The 18,045-nt window shown below is 39.5% G+C and overlaps 1 protein-coding gene across 10 annotated transcripts in view; it reads right to left on the reverse strand.

Moving 5' to 3' along the window:
• Positions 1 to 18,045, reverse strand: part of ttll5 (tubulin tyrosine ligase-like family, member 5) — a 65,195-nt gene that overhangs the window by 3,791 nt on the left and 43,359 nt on the right. For 6 of the 10 annotated variants that reach the window (XM_008400266.3, XM_008400264.3, XM_017302495.2 and 3 more), the window contains exons 29-31: positions 14,277 to 14,442; positions 10,623 to 10,813; positions 6,462 to 6,544 (exon numbers count right to left, since the gene is read on the reverse strand). In XM_008400266.3, coding sequence (XP_008398488.2) covers positions 6,462 to 6,544; positions 10,623 to 10,813; positions 14,277 to 14,442 — 440 coding nt within the window. Of the gene's footprint in view, positions 1 to 6,461; positions 6,545 to 10,622; positions 10,814 to 14,276; positions 14,443 to 16,683; positions 16,872 to 18,045 lie in introns of those variants that run through there. The other 4 variants (XM_017302496.2, XM_008400269.3, XM_008400268.3 and 1 more) reach the window with 2 other exon arrangements.

The following is an 18,045-nucleotide window of genomic DNA, read 5'->3' on the forward strand; positions in this document are numbered from 1 at the left end:
ACTGCCCAGAGCAAAAATGATTGGAGCCATTTGTGCTTATCCTTCTCTTCAATTTGTAATCAATTTTCCATGTGCAATCACAGCCACGGAGGTTGCAGTGGCTACAGTCACACTGATCTTCAACTTCTGAAAAATATGTGCAACTGTCATCACAAACGCATCAAACTGCTGGCAGATGGTCTTATAACCTTCACTTTTGAAATACTTGTCTATAATTTTTTTCCTGATCTCCTGGGACAATTCTCCCTGTCACTTCCTGTGGTTCCTGTTCAGTGTGCAACACACCATGTCACCAAAGTGCACAGTGACTACTTGTCACCTTTGGCAGCTCAAACTAATTACATCCCCATGAACATGAATGAAGGAACTGGATTGTTTTCTGGCACTGATGAGGCTTTTAAATGTTGGCCAAACATATTTAATTCAGCTGAGATCAGAGAATTACAGAAGCTTATTGACTAATTAGAGAACACACTTAAGTTTTAAAATGCCCCTGTGGACAAATAACTTTCTGAAGGTACTATCATTTTTGTCCAAGTCTGTTTCATTAGTTTATTTTTTTAATGATTCTGTTGAACCATATTTCAAAGGGAATGCCTGATTTTCATTGGTTCATTTTCAGTAAAGTTTTGGTCTGTTTCAAGATTTTTAGGAGACCATTGTGGGGTTTTTTGGTCATTAACGGAAAGGTACCAACAATTCTGTGCATGTGTATATATGGATCTATTAAAAATATGGCAAGATTTGAGAATCGATGCTCACAGATGGTCTTAATAAAATCTGATTGAGTTTGAGCAATTTTACAAAGAATTGGAAAACTTTTCAGGCTCTAAATTACAAATACAAATGCATTTCACACTTTATTTATGCTTAAAACATTTTTAAAATAATAATTTTCCTCTGATTTCACAGTTTATCCTTCTTTGTGTTGGTCTATCACATAAAAACCCCAACAAAACAGCAAAAGTCAATACTTTTGCAAGGTACTGTTTCATGTACGTTGTTTGAAAAGAGTGATTCAGGCAGTAAATTGCATAATACATCTGGAAAGGGGATGTCGGTCAGTAACTACCCTGCTTTCCCAACGCTCCACACAGACCTACTTTGATAGAAAGAGGCTTAGGCTATTTGTTCTAACACGATCAGACCCCCATTAAAGTGGCACAAATGCTGCATTCATTTCCTTCTCAGGCTTGAGCAATAAATCTCCACACAGTTACCAACTGTAGAGAGCAGAGAACTTCAAGGAAACCTCAAGGGAAGCATTGTAAAACACATGTGGTGGATATAATGTCGTTTTGTAAGCTTTGGTGGGTCCTCATCAGAACCGTGCCCTCGTGTCATGTCTAAAATCAACACAGGAGAGGAGGGGAGGAAGAAGAGGAGGGGAGGCTGACGTGAGCCGGAGAAGTTTTCAGGGGAAAGAGGGAGAGCCGTACGAGCGCCGAGGCAGAGATTAAAAGAGCGCGCAGGAGAGAGATAAAGCGGGAGTGTGATTAACGATGGGTGACAGCTGATCATAGAGAATGTTCTCCATTTGGACTCGCTCTAACTGCCTGTCAGAGTCAATCAGGGGAGCTCAGTCATCTTGCTACAAAGGCAGAAAGACCTGATGCACTTCTGTGCTCCACAAAGGCTGCAGCCATTCCGACAGCAGCCTCCTTCCCTTTAAATTGCACACCGAATCCCTCTTAATCAAGGAAATACAGCATGCAGCACTAGTAAAAACTTTACATGTGCTGATTAGGGATTTTTTAAATCGTTCTTTTCTTCGGTTACAAGCAAGTGTGAACATACACATTCGTCCCTGCGAATATTTAGACGGATGTCCCTTGAAAGTTACAGAAAAACCACATGCTTTTTGTAGTCATCAACAAGCTTCTGGCATAACTCAAGCTGGATATTTGACCACTCGTTTTGACAGATTTAGTAGAGCTCATTCAGATTGTTTGGTTTGCTGGCAGAGACCCAACCTTTAGGAAAAGTCCGCAAGCTCGAATGGAGTCGAGGTCTAGAAGCTTAAGGGTATCCAGTGTGATTCATGCCAAAAACCAGTTCTGATGGGATTGGATCATTGTCCAGGTTGAAGACCAAACTCTGTCCCAAGTTAAACCATCAAGCTGTTGATTTGAGGTGAAGCAGAAGAATTTCCAACCATTTTGTGGAATGCATCAATATTACTGGCACCAAAACAGACCCAGAGGCTGATGCTACCATCACCATGCTTCAGACTGGATTCAGTTTTCTTAGGTTTGAAAGCCTCGCCTTGACTCCTTCTAACATTCATGTTGAGATTATGGCTGGAAAGGTAGAAACTTATTTCATTGGACCATAAAACTTTTCCCCACAAGGTATCTGGTTTGGGCTGTACAGTGGCACAGTTGGTAGAGCTGTTGCCTTGCAGCAAGAAAGTTCTGGGTTCGATTCCCGGCCCCGGGTCTTTCTGCATGGAGTTTGCATGTTCTCCCTGTGCATGCGTGGGTTTTCTCCGGGTACTCCGGTTTCCTCCTACAGTCCAAAAACATGACTGTCAGGTTAATTGGCCTCTCCAAATTGTCCCTAGGTGTGAGTGTGTGTGTGCCTAGTTGTTTGTCCTGTGTGTCTCTGTGTTGCCCTGTGACAGACTGGTGACCTGTCCAGGGTGAACCCCACCTCTAGCCCGGAACGTTAGCTGGAGACAGGCACCAGCAACCCTCCCGACCCCACTAAGGGACAAGGGTGTTAGAAAATGGATGGATGGGTGTCTGGTTTGTTTATGTGTAGAGAGATGTGAATTTTAGTGACAGTTTTGGAGCAAGTGCTTCTTTTTTGATGATATCAGACTCACTTCACCATACACAGTGACACAGAAGCAGCTTCCACTCTATGGCTGACTTGAGCCTTGATTGCTTCATTGAGTTATTATTGAACGTCCCAATGAATCTGCTTTTATCAAAGAGTAACAGTTTGTGTTATTTCAACATAAATTGCTGTTTTAACAGTTTTTGTTCATAAAAGCACATTCAGAAATGTTTTAGAATGGATTAGACAGGCAGACATATAACTAGCCTGGCCACTGCCTTCCTATGCATTTCCACTTGATTCTCATCTCCCTTCAGTACTCCATCTGAGATTTCTCCCATTGAGCTTGATTTTTCCGGTTTAATTTCAATCAGCAAACAAAAGGAGTTGAGAAAAATTTACAACTGTCTGTATTGTTTTAGATTTGTAGTCTGCCTGCATAGGGTTGTGGTTTGGTAAAGGCAGCAGAGGAAGTGAACAAAACCTTTCAGTCCGTGTTGGCCACACTTCCAAATATTGACCAATTAATAATTGCGCAAGAAGAATATACAAGACACTTTATTGATGGCAAAGATGTCGTGTCCCTTCTCCCCTCTGGGTTGCTTTGTTTACAGTGCTTGTAGTTTCCAAGTAGCTTCGTCAAATTGGTGCATTACATATAGTATGGCCAACAGTTGGGTAATATTTAAAACTTCAACACAGTTCAAGCCTCCAGGAAGGCTTGGTATGACTTGCAAGTATTTAAAATTCAAGAAATATGCTGAAAAGCAAAGACAATTCTACTAAACTAACCAAAATAAATGCAATGTACTGATAATACCATTGGTCAAACAACCAGTGGGAATTACTTGATAGCTACAAAAGTGTGAGGTTTGTCTGTAACACACTGACAGGCATTTTACCAAATATCACTGAGGTTCAAGTATATGTTCAGGCATATATGTATAATTTTGACACTTAATACTGAAATATGAAAAGATAAATAATATGAGATTTATATCCACTGTAACCTTTTTACCAGCACTATATGTAAGCTATAAAGGCTTAAGATAATTTTTAAAGATAGACCAGGGAAACATTCCTCACCCTGTGCATCCTGAATGATGGAAAAAGTGCATTTAAGAAATTTAGAAGCTGCTCCTAAAGGATCCAGTTACAGTAATTGATGAGTTTATAAGATGTTAGTTGGGTTCAGCTGGTATTCTGAGCTTATGGTCAGAGAGAAGAAGGACAAAGGGGAATATTTCGAAAGACGTTTTCTTTGAAGGTGTTTGTGTGGGGTACGACCGTGGCAAGGTTACTGTATATTTCCATCTCAGGGCCGTCTTCACAGACAGGATGACATGTAAAGGATCTGCTGGTACTTATGTACAGCAGATTATTGGGAAAAGCATATAATCAAACAAACAGATGTGACCAAACTGCCTGACATCAACGTCACTGCAATGAAGCACAGAGTTGTGTGAACAAACCCACACAGTCTGAGCAGAATATGTCCTTTAAAAAGGATTATTTATTTAGTGCAGCTCTTGCTGTTTGCACAGTAACTGGAAATGGTGTGAACATTTGGCATTACTGGGTCTCTAAGTGCAAATAAAAAGTCTTTACTATGCTCTCTTATCTTTCAGCTATAATCAGACATTAAGTCAGTGACGCACACACCATGTAAAACCAAACTGAAAATCACTCTACGGGGAATTTGGTTTTATCCACGTCTAAATCCTCTTGAAGTTAAAGTATTTTTCCAAAAAATTAACAAGGGCATGTTTACCACTATTACCCATAACCATTTGAGTAATTATGACCAGTAGCTGTAATTCTGTAACGTTTCATAATGCATCAAAACATTTCAGCTTTTCTAAAGGGGTAATTCTTTTTTTTTTTGTGGGATTATGTTAAGAGGTTATGAGTAGTTAATATCTTGACTCCAGTAGGTAGCACTTTTTTGCTACCTTTCACTTTGGGTGAAAATTTTATCACCCAAAGTGAATGGTTACTTGCATAAATGTTTAGGTTATTTAAAGTGCAGGAAAATAAAGAAACAAAGGGGGAAAATAAATGGTCAAGACAAGTAAAAAAAAGATAAAAATTAAGAAAATTCAGTTCTGATTTAAAGAACTTGACAGTTTCTCCATGTCAGGCATTTCTGTACTTTGACAGGAGAGTCTTCATTGTGATAGATGGCTTAAGATAGTAATGAGCTTCTTTGGTAATAGACCTTAGGTGCATATTAAAATTTAGCTCTGAGTGAATAATGACACCTAGTTTTAGTAGAAGGTCTCTGGCGTTTAGCCTCATTAAGCTTAGTTGAGTAACAACCTCCAACATGAATACTGTGGAAAAACTTAGTGACTGCAAGCGCCTGCGGTGACGTGGTGACACACAAGTATAAAGCTGTGTGTCATCAGCAAACAGAGAGAGAGAGAAAGATGTTGTATACTCCATAATCTGAGATGGGTAGGATCAATTAATATAGTTCTAGAAAAACTCACTCAGCTAGTCCATCAACTCAGCTCAGCTAAGTCAAAAGCAGTACCGAGCTCCAAAAAACTTTTTATCAATGAAATCTTGGTGTTTGAATTGGCAGAAAATGAACTGGAGAGATTTTCTAAACCAAAATATACTTTATTGATAAAACTGGATTTTCGATTATCTTTTCCAATAGAAGGTTACAAATGGATGTCTAATGACCTGTGGTTATTTGCAATGAAGATCATTGTAATAACAACTACATGTTACCAAATTGGCTTAAAACAAGCCATGTTCTGACTAGTCATGCAATGGGAACACTGCAGCAAAAGACGTGACTGATGGAGAAAATTGTCAGCACTGAGACACATAAGTGTGCCAAGGCAACACAGCTCACAGGATTTCAGCCACAGGTGCTTCTTTAAAGCAATGTCAATAGGTTCACATATTCCGCACAGTTCACACTTTACTAGGCAATAGAGATGAGCCTGCTAGATGCACTAAAGTCTCCAGTTCAACATAATTAATTTACAAAAACTGAAACTTTCTGATTTTTGTGACCAAATTTCTTACTTTTTCAGACTAAAATGAACAGATATGTCAGTCTTGCCCATTTTAAAGTATGAATACAAAAGTTTACTTTGTATTTACCAAAAATATCCGATTCATTTTGAAATTTAAATATGACATGTGCAGACAAATGGATTTGTTGGATCCATCCATCAAACTGGATGGATGGATGTTTACATAAAATACATGAAATAATGGAAATAATATCTGAAGATACAGCGAAAAAAAACACAAATGTATTTAATTTAAGATGGAAAATATGAAAATTACAAACTTTTCCTTACTACTTAGTCAGCCCTGATTTTCAAATCATTGAACATTTTCTCTTCTTTTCTTCAATAGTATCCTGGAAAAGGGTTTTACTACAGGTACTAATAAAACCTCAGTGTAATAACTAGTTGGAACTGAAATTCGACTGTTATTTCAAACTCCAACAATGCTATAAATTTTAACAGTGAGCAACTGAGAAAGAAGGAGGTGGATAAAAATATCCAGTGGTGTTTATCAGTCCTCAATGGGGAATGTCCACTATGCATGCCTGTAATCACTAACACTGGCATACAGGCATAACTCCCTCCAGCCTGAGGACTGTGGTACAGCATGAAGTGTATATACATGTAGAGCTGCAACATCAAACCCACCTGTTTTACCGCAAATGGCCTCGTAGACCACCTGCTGGCTGCTTGACATGGAACCACTGGCTGAACTCTCTGAGGACATCTGCCTGTTAATCAGAAACAGCTTAAGAATGAACGACGACTGAAAATGATTATTTTTTAAGAAAGTAATGTTGGGGGAAAAATATCCCAAGGACTGTTTGTTTCTGCAGACCTCCAAGGCCTCTGTGGAACCAGACATCAAAACCAAACACGAAGAGAAACAGTTTCTCCCTGCGTGTGATTGTTTTAGCCGCCGTGCGAGCCCTGTGACATGAGTAAAGTGGACTCAGATTCAAATAGTTGCACTTTGTGTGCAGTCTGTGGAGCCTGGTGGGGTTAAGTGTTTACTGAGTGCCTCTTGAGGGCTATTGTGACAAGAAGGAGAGAAATTCCTCCTCCTTGTCCAGGGTGATGTGATTATCACACTGGCTAGCATAGGCCGGTGATTACTGACTCAGTCAAGCTGCAAGAAAAGGTTACAAACAAAGAATATGCAGAGTAATTAGCAAATAGAGTGGTGTATTTACCTCACAGGGCTTCATAAACAAGTCTAAAGATTGTAGAAAAGAAATTAAATACCTCTTTTCACATAATTGCACAGTGAGTGCAGTGTTTTCCAGAAGCACGCTATTAAAAGAGCTACTGAAGCATAAAGCATGAACAGACACGTCTGTAACCTTATGCATTAATTCTGTTGAGCATTTTTAGGGGGAACAATAAATAAAGCTTAGCTGGCATTAACCTCTCGCCCCATAACAGCAGCATGCCAAAGAAGCATTAATAAGGTAATGAGGGTACACACTGCCTCCTTGTAAGGGGCTGCACAGTTGTTCTTTCATACCATTACACAACCACAAATAGAACTGGCCCACTTTAAGCGTGGCATACCTCAACAGGAAGCAGCTCCTTTCACATTGAGAGGGCGAGTGGGGGGGGAAGCTTGACCTTTGGGTCCTTTCACATCACTTTCTTTGTCAACAGTCTCTGACTCTGTCACTTTAAAAGTCAAACAGCAGCCAGAAACGCTGCAGGTGAGAGCTGACTCCAAACCTGCAGTGTGTGCAGACGGCTCCTTAAGCGCAACGTTTGGGAAAGTCTAACAATTCACTCAGATCTGGAGTTCCTGTGCTTGCTCCAGTAGCGTGTGCCTAATGCGATTCCACCCTGACCAACAGCGGATAAAGTTTAACCATAAACACACGCTTGGCGGCTTCTGTCTGTATGGAGTATTCTATGAAAATAACTACTGTTGTGGCTGATTAATAGGGAGTGAGAGCAACAGCGAGGCTGACATTAATGGCGCTGGTGTAATTGTCACCCTATTAGTAATGCCACACGACAGCACGGGTTTCCGTAGTTACAGCTGCGACTAACCAAACCTTGCAAACAAAATACCAAACAGGCTCATTTATTTGCATTACAAATTGCTGCTTTCAAAGCCTTCACTGAAGTCATACCACTTTGAGCCTTTGCAGCCCCTCAAGTTGGCAGCTGGGGTATGATGATAGAGCAAAGAGAGGGCCCTGCCCTGCTAAGTATGATACCAACAAGCTGCACGTTTGCTTCAACTGAGCATGCTCTGTGGCAGCAGAGCTTTAACGGCAATCCTGAAGGTTGAGAGTCTGCAAAAGTGTTCACAGCCTTTTAACTTTCCCACTATTGATCATACTACAACCACAGACGTCAAGGTGTTTTATTAGAATTTTAGGGGATAAAATGTGTGGAAAATTGTCAAGTTGCAAGAAAGGGATGCATTATTTTAGCTGATCTATTTTTAAATATCAGAAGAATGTGGCAAGCCTCTGCGTTCAATCCACCTGACATTATTTTGATGATCCAATTTTTGTGGCAAGTACAGACATAAGTCTTTTGGTTTTGTTTCAACCACCTTTGCACATAAAAACACTAAAATAGATCTGGCTCAGTCAGATTAGGTGAACATCAATCTTCGTGCAGCCAATTCTCGATGGGATTTAGGTTCCAGAATTTAACTGGGTCATTTTGATACATAAATATGCTTTGATTTGTGTGTGTGTGTGTGTGTGTGTGCGCGTGTGTGCGTGCGTGTGTGTGTGTGTGTGTGTGTGTAGCTATCCAATAGGGGACATGGGTGTCATTTTACACTCACCAACAGGGGACTCACCGTTGAAGAGGGGACATTTTGTAGGTCGCCTCTTTAAATGACCCTGTTTTAGGGTGAGGGGTCACAGTTAGGACTAAGGTGTGAATTGACTTTTGGTTAGGATTAGGTATGTGAGGGTTAGGGTTAGGAAAAGGGTTAGGGTAAGGCTTAGGCTGTAGAAATGAATGGAAGTCAATGGAATGTCCCCTGTTGGATAGCTGCGTAAGATTGTGTGTGTGTGCGTGTGTGTGTGTATAAAGGGATTCCACTGGAGCTCTGGTTGTATATTTACAGTTTTGACCTGAAGGAAGCCTCAACTCTGCAGCTTCTAAATCGATTTTCTTCCAAGATAGCCCTGCATTTAGCTCCATCCATCTGCGCATCAACTAGAGATGAAGTGTACAAGGTGATGCATAATGTTAGTTTAGTTTTTATTCAGGGATATTAGAGTAAACCAAGTACCCTTTTCTTTCCATTCGACAATTATGCAATAATGTGTTGTTCTATCACATCGAATCTAAATTAGTGGTTGCAATGTGAAAAATGTTTTCAGGTTAAGTAACTAAGCTGAAGCTGAAAATGAATGGGTAAAGAAGTCAGCCCTTCCAAGTACTGCCCACTCCAGACATTTAGTGGGCAGTACTTGGAAAGATTTTATGTCTTAGACCTTCAAAGAGCACTAACAAACATCAGAAGCGCACTACTCATGGAAAAATCCTGGGGAACAAAGGATGGAATATGTATATCAAACAATAATTTTACAATTTGATATAGAACGGAGTTTGGAGACCCAGGCAACCTTGAACTCTCTCAATGCATACAGCACAGTGATTCTATTATAAGTTGGAGGGGATTAGCTCGGCACTGGGATACGTTTCAGATGTGCCTCAATAACAAAGGTATAGAGTTGCTCCAAAAAAGAGCCCTGGAAAAATGGGGAAGCAACTTATTATCCTTCCATTTTCTGGAAACAATCATCTTCTTTCTTCTGGATAGAGTTTACTTTTCTCTGTCATTCTTTATTTTCTCATCTCTTTATTCTCTCTTTTCATTGTTTCCATCAGCGCATTTTTTTGCTCCTGAAGCTTCCGTTTTTCCCACACTCTCCCCTGTCACACTGGTCGACCACAAAAATGCAGGACAGAGGAGAGTGTGAGGGGGGCTCTGGAATTCCACATGCAGAAGGTAAACACAGCAACTGCCAGGAAGACACACACACATGCACACACACACACACAAGCAAATACAGCTCACCACTCTATATCAGCTATTCTCTGCCTCACTAACTCCTTCTACGCCAGGTAAAGTTGGTCCAATGTGGCAACGTGCTGAATGTAACAGATAGCAGAGTAAATGTTTAACTCAATCCTGGCTGGAGTGAATAAGTCAAAATAATTTAAAAAATGAACTGCCAGATAGATTTGTTGTTGATCATTTGGAGTTAAACTCCCCTGTCGTGCCATTCCTCGTCTACATTAAACAAAACTGAAAAGCCCTCTGCCGGCATGCTTTAAACAAACAATCAGCCCTGATCACAAAGGCTTGCTGCTGTTGTGTAATTTGGATGGATGTTTCAGTAACAGAGTCATAAAATTAGCAGGGGAAATAGCTGGCAGTTGAGCCCAGTTTCACCCCTTTTCTTTTTTATTTTTCCTTCTGTACTCTTCACCTTATCTCCAAACCAAACAGGATTTAAATGGAGCCCAGAGCCTGGGCCCTTCCACTGAACCAGATTCTGTTTACAGTTCAGGCAGAAATCAGGCCTGTGATGAGGTTGTTTACTGAACAGAAAGATACAGCCCACGGCCAAAAGGCTGGGAGCAGTACACTACACTCATATTCTGACTCTCATTAGCATTAACCGTGTCTGCTTGAACTCCAGGATCCCATGAACCCTGTCTCCTTCCACGAGCTGGGGCCAAAACTGCCACCCCACTGCTCTTAATGTTTTGGAAAGTCCACAGGAACATTGTTTCATTCGCCATTAAGTAGAAATACAGCATTTCACCTGCAAGACTTACTTTATTAGGCGCTTTGTTGCTGTTTTTCTGCCCTGTCCTTCCAGCGCGCTGCTGGGTGGCTTTGGAGCAAAAGCCGGGCTAACACTGGTCTGGCTGTGGCTGGACCGAACATGTAAGCTGGACGGTGGGCAGCCAGAGGATTTTGTGGATACCTGCGGGTGTGGACTGCTTGTCTGGTCATGAAACTGGGTCTGCGAGGAGAAACAAGGAACCTCAATTAAAGTAAACGGCACAAGAGCAACATTTTAACAAACATACTAACAAACTGGTGTGATTTGATCTAAACCTGTTCATTACTTGTTTAGCTTTATGTTTAGAGTCACTGTGCTGCACCTTCCCGTCGGCTTTGACCAGCTTATCTGCACCCGCTAAGAGAAAAAAATCTACAGAATGTGCCACTTTTTTATTCCATTAATCGTCAGAATAATCAATAGAATACTCGATTACTAAAATAATCGTTAGTTGCCGCCCTGGTGCAAATTATTTGAAACCCCCACAAAAGCAGGAGGGGCCATCAGCATACATGGCAAGATCGGAAATATTGCTAACTATCCACCTCACATTTGTGCATGTTGCATAAAGGCCAAGGAGTTTATTTTTCAACTCATCTGACCAGAGCCCCTTCTTGGCAAACTGCAGACAGAACATCTTTGGCTTTCTTTCAACAATGACTTTCTTTGTGCCAATATTCCATAAGTGCCAAATTTGTTGAGTAATTATCTAAAATATTATTCTGCCTGACAGATATGGATCTCTGAAACTCTCCAGCCACCTTGCGTATCATTTTTTTGGTGAACAGCTAAATCTCAGTAGGTTTGCAGTTGGGCCGTACACTATTCATTTTCCAATGATAGGTTGAACAAAAGAAATAGGTTGAACAAAATAAATAGGTTGAACAAAAAAGAGGTTGAAGAGGTTGAAGGTAGAGATAATTTAATCAGTCATTAATTTCTGTTGTTCCTAAAAAGAGTCCTTTCACCAATATCATAGAAGAAGGATTAATAATGAGCAGGAGGGGCCAGTTGTTCGTACGCAATAAGGCAAGAGGTCTCCAGAGGGAACTCCACAAAACTTGGATGAGAGGTGGAGCATGCATCCATGGGAGTAGTGTACTCTTAAGGACAAAATAAATCAAGCCGCTCCAAAAGTGGCCAGCGGAAGTGTAATCACATTTAGAATGGGTTAGTCATGGAAAATACTGTGGCCTCTGTTTATTAAGGTGAAGTATCAAAGTGCTTGGCATGGAAAAGTGCAGATATTAATGAAATACCATCCAGTATCAAAACAAGCTTAACATTTTTTGAAGTTGGCTGCACTGAAAAGCAAATTCCCCGCATCATTTATTTGTTTATGGAAAAGCTCTTCAAAGGCTTGGGAAGGAGGAATATGCTGTTGTCTTTTTGACATAATACTTTAGAAGCACATTTTACTCGGTCCAAGCAGCAGTAGGGAATGCTTGCATACATTCTTTCCACATCTCATGCCCATGCTATTTTCTCTGCTGCTTTATACGGCTATCTAACATGCTAATGGTTTTCCAGTTTCTCAGAGTAGCCGTTCAAAGGGCCAATGAGGTGACATGAAATATCTGATGTAATTCCTGTGTTGATAAATGAGAAGCTGGGTTTCCAGGTTGCAAGGCCTATGGCCACAATTCAGTTTGAGCGGGGCCAGGAAGGGCACCTTTCTTTGGCTGCCAGGTGGCCCAGGGCCAAGCCAGTGGAGGAGCCGAACAGTCTGCACCCAGTAACTGGAACGTGGACTGGAGTGCCGGAACAGATCCCCGTCTCTTTCTGTCTCTCCAACCAGCACCCATGAATACACATGAGCATTCACAATCAATAGAAAGCCTGTTTCTGCATCTTTAGTTGATCCAGAATAATCAATTATTTAAAGTCTGTTCAGAAAAACAAAACAAAAAACGAGGCTATCGAAACAAAGTACATTTGAATTAAAATACCAAAATCAATCATTAATGGAAGTAAAGAATGAACGCAGGAAGCTTACAAACTTCTGGATGACTCAACATTCGATCACTACCAAAGATTCTTGGAATCTCTTAAAGAGATTTTGGTTAATATTTCTCCAGGCTTTCTGAAGGTCTTTCAAATATGTTCTGTGGCTGCTGGCTTGTTTTAATCATACAATGCCTATCAAAATGATTCATACCCTTTTAACTATTTTGTGATGATTTTATTACTGATTTTAATTGACAGATCAACAATAAGAAGCACATCACTACTTAGTGGAAGCAGTTAACGTGGTTTCTAATTTTGTTCAAATATATAATGCTGAAAAGTATGATGTGGATATCCAATATATGAACCTCTTTAATCTGATACCTCAAAAGCAAATAACATCTGAAACTGAAGCAAAAGGTGGCTCTACAAAGTAAGAAAAAAAAGGTAAGATGAATTAGCATAAGCACGCTCCTGCAACCCTCCTGCTTTTTGAAACAGCCACGTGGACACTTTTAAATTACAGCTTTCATGGCTGGTCAGATATAACCTCAAGTGTTTCTTGTTGCTAAATTACAATTGGTGACAATCATACGCCAAAATTATATCCATGCTGCAAGGCCAAAAAACTAAATGGAGCTTTGACATAAACTGGGCTGGTAAAACTGGAGATTCCATACAGCGTCTTACAAAACCATTCATCCCATTTAAATTTTTTATATTTTGACAAATTACGAAAGCAAACTTCAATTTATTATTAGGATATTTATACAACATCTTTACACAAACTTGTGCGTAATTGAGACAAAGAAAAAACAAACATGACTTTTTAATTGAAAGGCTTTAGCCAGCTTTCCCAAGTTGATACTTAGTAGAACCACCTTTAGCTGTAATTAAAGGTCCAAAGTCAAGCTCTGTCAGACTAGCACTTCTGTGACAAGCTATTTTCTCCTTCGGTCTACAATTTGCTACAATTTGACTTGGTCATTGTACCACATAAATATGCTTTGATCTAAACCGCTCTATCATAGGTTGTATGTTTTGGGTTGTTGTTCTGCTGGAAGGTGAAACTTTGCCTCAAGCCGAACAAACCTCTGAAGTCTTCACAGAGCAGATAATGATACTGAGGTTAAATTACACAGGGGTGGACTCTATTTAGTAGTTAGGTTTTAAAGTAATTGGTTGTGTGAAATTTAATTTAGGGATATCACGAGTTGAAAACTAATGCACACCGCACTTTTCAGATCTTATGTAGAGACGTTTTTACAGGTCATTATTTTGCACAAATTTGTAGCAATCTATCACAACAAAACCGCCCCAAAAATGAATTACAGTTTGTGGTTGTAATATGAAATAATAACATAAGGTGTAGGGGTGTAAATACATGTGAGACCACCGTATTTACTCTTCTCGACAGCATTATTCGCCTTCCCATCAAAGCCCAACATAGAAGCTCAGCCAAGCAGAATAAACTTTGGTTAAGGAATAATGCTTGGCTTTCTGAGAATGAACTCCTGTTGAAAACGATGTTGCCACCAAACACAGTTTGGAAAAGGATTAGCAGAATGTGTGACTAGTGAAATATTTAAGAGTTTAATAGTAAAAAGATAATTTTGTAAAACAGTAATGTTAGCCAAAGCAATATTTTGCATATAATAATCGTTAAAGTCCATCTGTTTTTCTCCTGCATATGTACCTGGTGTCTGGGATGGTCCCTGTCTAAAAACTGATGGGTCTTTAATCTCTGTTGTTGCAGCTGCTGGATAGCAAACTGCAGCTGGTAGCTTCCTTTGGTTGACTGACTGCTCTGCGTGGAGTTCAAGCCCATCACCACATTGGGGGCAGACTGCGTCTGCAGTGGCCTGCGAGCAAAGATAAGCAGAAGTGAGAAAAAACCATTTGAAACCAAGAAATCACACTCTTGTTTGCAATATTCAAACCAGTGATGCCATATGAGTTAAATCTGAGTTCAATCAATGAGTTTGAGTGTATCTTTCGGTAGCCTTGGAGTAAGATTGTAGCTGCATCTTTTCCTAATTTTCCAACAAACAAGAGATGTAACAGCAGGTAATAAAGGTCTGTATTTTTTGTCACCAATTTCAGAAAATTTAACTGAGATTTAAGCTCATGTATTACATAGAATGAAATATTTCAAGCCTATATATCCTGAAGTTATGCTGATTATGGCTTACTATAAATCCAAAAGCCACAGCCATTGTGAAAAAGAGAAATATTTTAAAATTATGGGGAAAACTGTTGACTTGACTGTTGATTGTTGTATGCCCAGGTATGCCCAAGGGTTACTGCTAAAGACCAAGTGCTTTATCCAAGCAAGTTGCCTTCCACTCAACTTCTGTAAAGTTGAGTGGAAGGCAAAAATGTGTACCTGCAACAGGGATAACCACAGTCTTGAAAGGATTGTCAAGCAAAATCAAGTATTGGCTAAACAGACTTGCAGTAGCTTTGCATTTTGGTTTAAAATATCTTTTGTTATCTTATGTAATTTCATTTTCTGACACCCTAAATTTGATATTTTTATCATCTCTAGGCTGTAATCATCAAAATGAAATAATGTCTATATATATTTCCCTTTATGTTTCACTTTCTGAGATGATTGACAAAAATTATTGAACTTTTTCACAAAATTCTACTTTCTTTTCTAGATGAATCTGTAAACTCTCATTTTCTTTGACAAGCCAGCTTTTAAGATCCTAACCAGTAGCTGCAAGGCCCACAGAAGCTCCAAATCAAAGTGAGCAGATCATGGTCAAAGCAGAGGACAAGGCTGTGGCAAGCAAAGGCCGAACTAAAAATCTTTGTTCTTAGCCTCAGTGCTCCTCTGGCTTCACGTCCCATTTACATCCCAAAGCCACAACCTGGAAAGAAAACTTTTTGACGAGCTCCACACGCTTGTAACTGGATTATCTGCCATTAGAATTAAGCCTGCTTCAACGTTTTTTAATTCATTTTCCTCCTGGTAAAACAATGAAGTGACCAGCCTGCCCTTTAGACATGCTTAAATTGAGTCTATGTGGAGTCTGGTTTGCTGCTGTATATATATAACATCAGCCAAAAATAATGCCATAAAGGGATCTATTGGGAGCTGCAAGGAAGAATATAATACAGAGTGGGAGAAGGAGGAAAAAAAACGGGATACATGTACAGTTAAAGAAATGGGAGCCTCGGGGGTCTTAACAACAAAATGTTCTTGGAAATTCCTCCCATGCATGCAATAACATTTGTCCGTTGGTCCATAGTTAAAGAAAACACAGCAGACCTAAAATCACAATAGCTGCAATATTTTTAGACTTCAACTATGATAAACTAAAATTAGAATTCAGTTAATCTTGACCAACAATGCAAACTGTGGGATAATAATCTTGCGTCGCTCAAGTGAAAAAATATTCCTTGTCCTGAGCGGCCAAACAAAGACACAGGGGATCTTAAACCCATGTGAACATGCTATCCGCCCATGCATTTCTCAGTTCACATAATAGCTCATATATCGCAAAAACAACTGGTGTGACTAGGAGCCAGTGAAGTTTTTTTTTTTCTTTTTTTTCTTTTTCAAGCTTCTGGAAACAAAGGCTCGTCTGTGAACCCTATGAGGCCAGTGATTCTAAAACTCTTGGGGGACAAAAGAAGAATTTGTTCCTTGTTTACAGCAGTTATTTCCTCTAACTTGACTGCTGTTTGCACACTGGACCGCCATGTCCTTTAGACCTGCTGTTTTATTAGCATACATTGCATCCATACCGCCCTATCACAGTAAGAGCATGAGCTTTTCTCGAGCTCACTTTCATCAGAGAACCAAATGTTGAGGACACCACAGAAACTTCTAAAAAAACTTCTACAGATAGCGGGAATCTTAACAACAGGAGGAAGAGATTTTGTTCAGCACAGCAACCAATAAAATGAATAAAAAAAAAAAAAACATTTGAAAGACAAAAACAGATTTCCATCTGATATTCTCATCACACCGTATCTGCAGAGCTCAGACTTTTTAGGACTAACCACCAATTTAGAGAGACTGCTCAGGAGTGTCAGTTTACTCCCTGCTGTGCTTGCCGTCTTCTAATTTGCTGATATAACTTACTGTTGAACAACGGAGCAGTACGGGAGCACATGTGCAGCATCAATCTAACTCGGAGTGAATGTGGGAAAATGGACCGTTTGAGATGACATCATGCCAGACTATCTCAAAGCCCTGCCTGGACAGTGTAAACATCAGACGCCTCAAGACTGTGAGGGTATTTCCAGCCATTAATCAGTGTTTGTTTATAGAGCTTTCCTGCAACAACATGACACAGAGAAGAAACATCCTTGAAATGCGAAAAATGACCCGTATTTATGGTTTTGTTCAGTCCAATGATGCAAGGAATGCTTATATTGAAGCTGGAAGAAGCCTGAGAAATATAGGATTGGAGCCTACTGGTAGTCTGAAGTCCTAAACTTCATTATATGTAGATCATTAGAGACAGCTGAAGGCTCTATGCCACACCATAAAAGGCAGAAACATACAAGCTTGGAAAACATGGTGGAAAAGTGTGGAAAAATAACTCCATAGACAGACTTCTTTACACAATACTGTTTATACATCCATTTATTTTGTATCTTTTCATTTAGTTAATTATTTTTTTCTGCATTTATTTTTCCATCCACCTACAAATCAGTTTCATGTCTGGTCTCTGAAATATTTGCACTTTTATTGCGTTGATTCATTTTACAATCTGTAGCATGCACCCCAAATTCAATTCTTTGTATAACCACATTTCGTTTTTAGAAATATGCCTCTACCAGTTTGCTCAGTCAGACCGTATGGAGATGAATATCAGTTTTCAAGTTTTGCCACACATTCTTAATAGGATTTATGCCTATGCTTTGACTAGACCATTCTAACACATGGATATGATTTGTCCTGTATGTGGTGTCCTGAAACGTTTAGCAGTGATTCTTGAGAATAGGGACAAAACAGGTCCTATGCATAAAGCACATAATATGAATAAAATATACACAAAATATAATTTTTTCAAATATCTGACTAAACCAACCTGGGTCATGCACAACAATGTATATTTTCCTGGTATTTGTTGAATATATATTTTTTTTAAACATTGTAGTCGGTGGATGATGCCTGTAAAATTCCTTGTCCAGGAGCAGAGCTCAATACATTCTAAGAGTTTAAAACAACTAAAGAAATGCTAAAATTATATATTATGACAATTAAGTATAAATAGTCATATAAATAATTATAAAAGTATCAATAAATTGAATTAAATTGAATTTTTATATATTTTCCAACTCCATTGAAATTTGTCCCTAGTTTTTGTCAACACCATCAGAAATGAAAAGAATGTAAAAAAAAAATCAGGCATTATTGGGGGGCACCAGAACTTTTGAGGACCCTATGACCACTTCCCTTCTCTTCCTTTGCTAAGAGGGCTAGTTAGCTCTGGTTAGCTTAT

Source organism: Poecilia reticulata, chromosome 22, assembly GCF_904066995.2.
Source record: "Poecilia reticulata chromosome 22, P_reticulata-male-v2, whole genome shotgun sequence".
Lineage (NCBI taxonomy): Eukaryota > Metazoa > Chordata > Actinopteri > Cyprinodontiformes > Poeciliidae > Poecilia > Poecilia reticulata.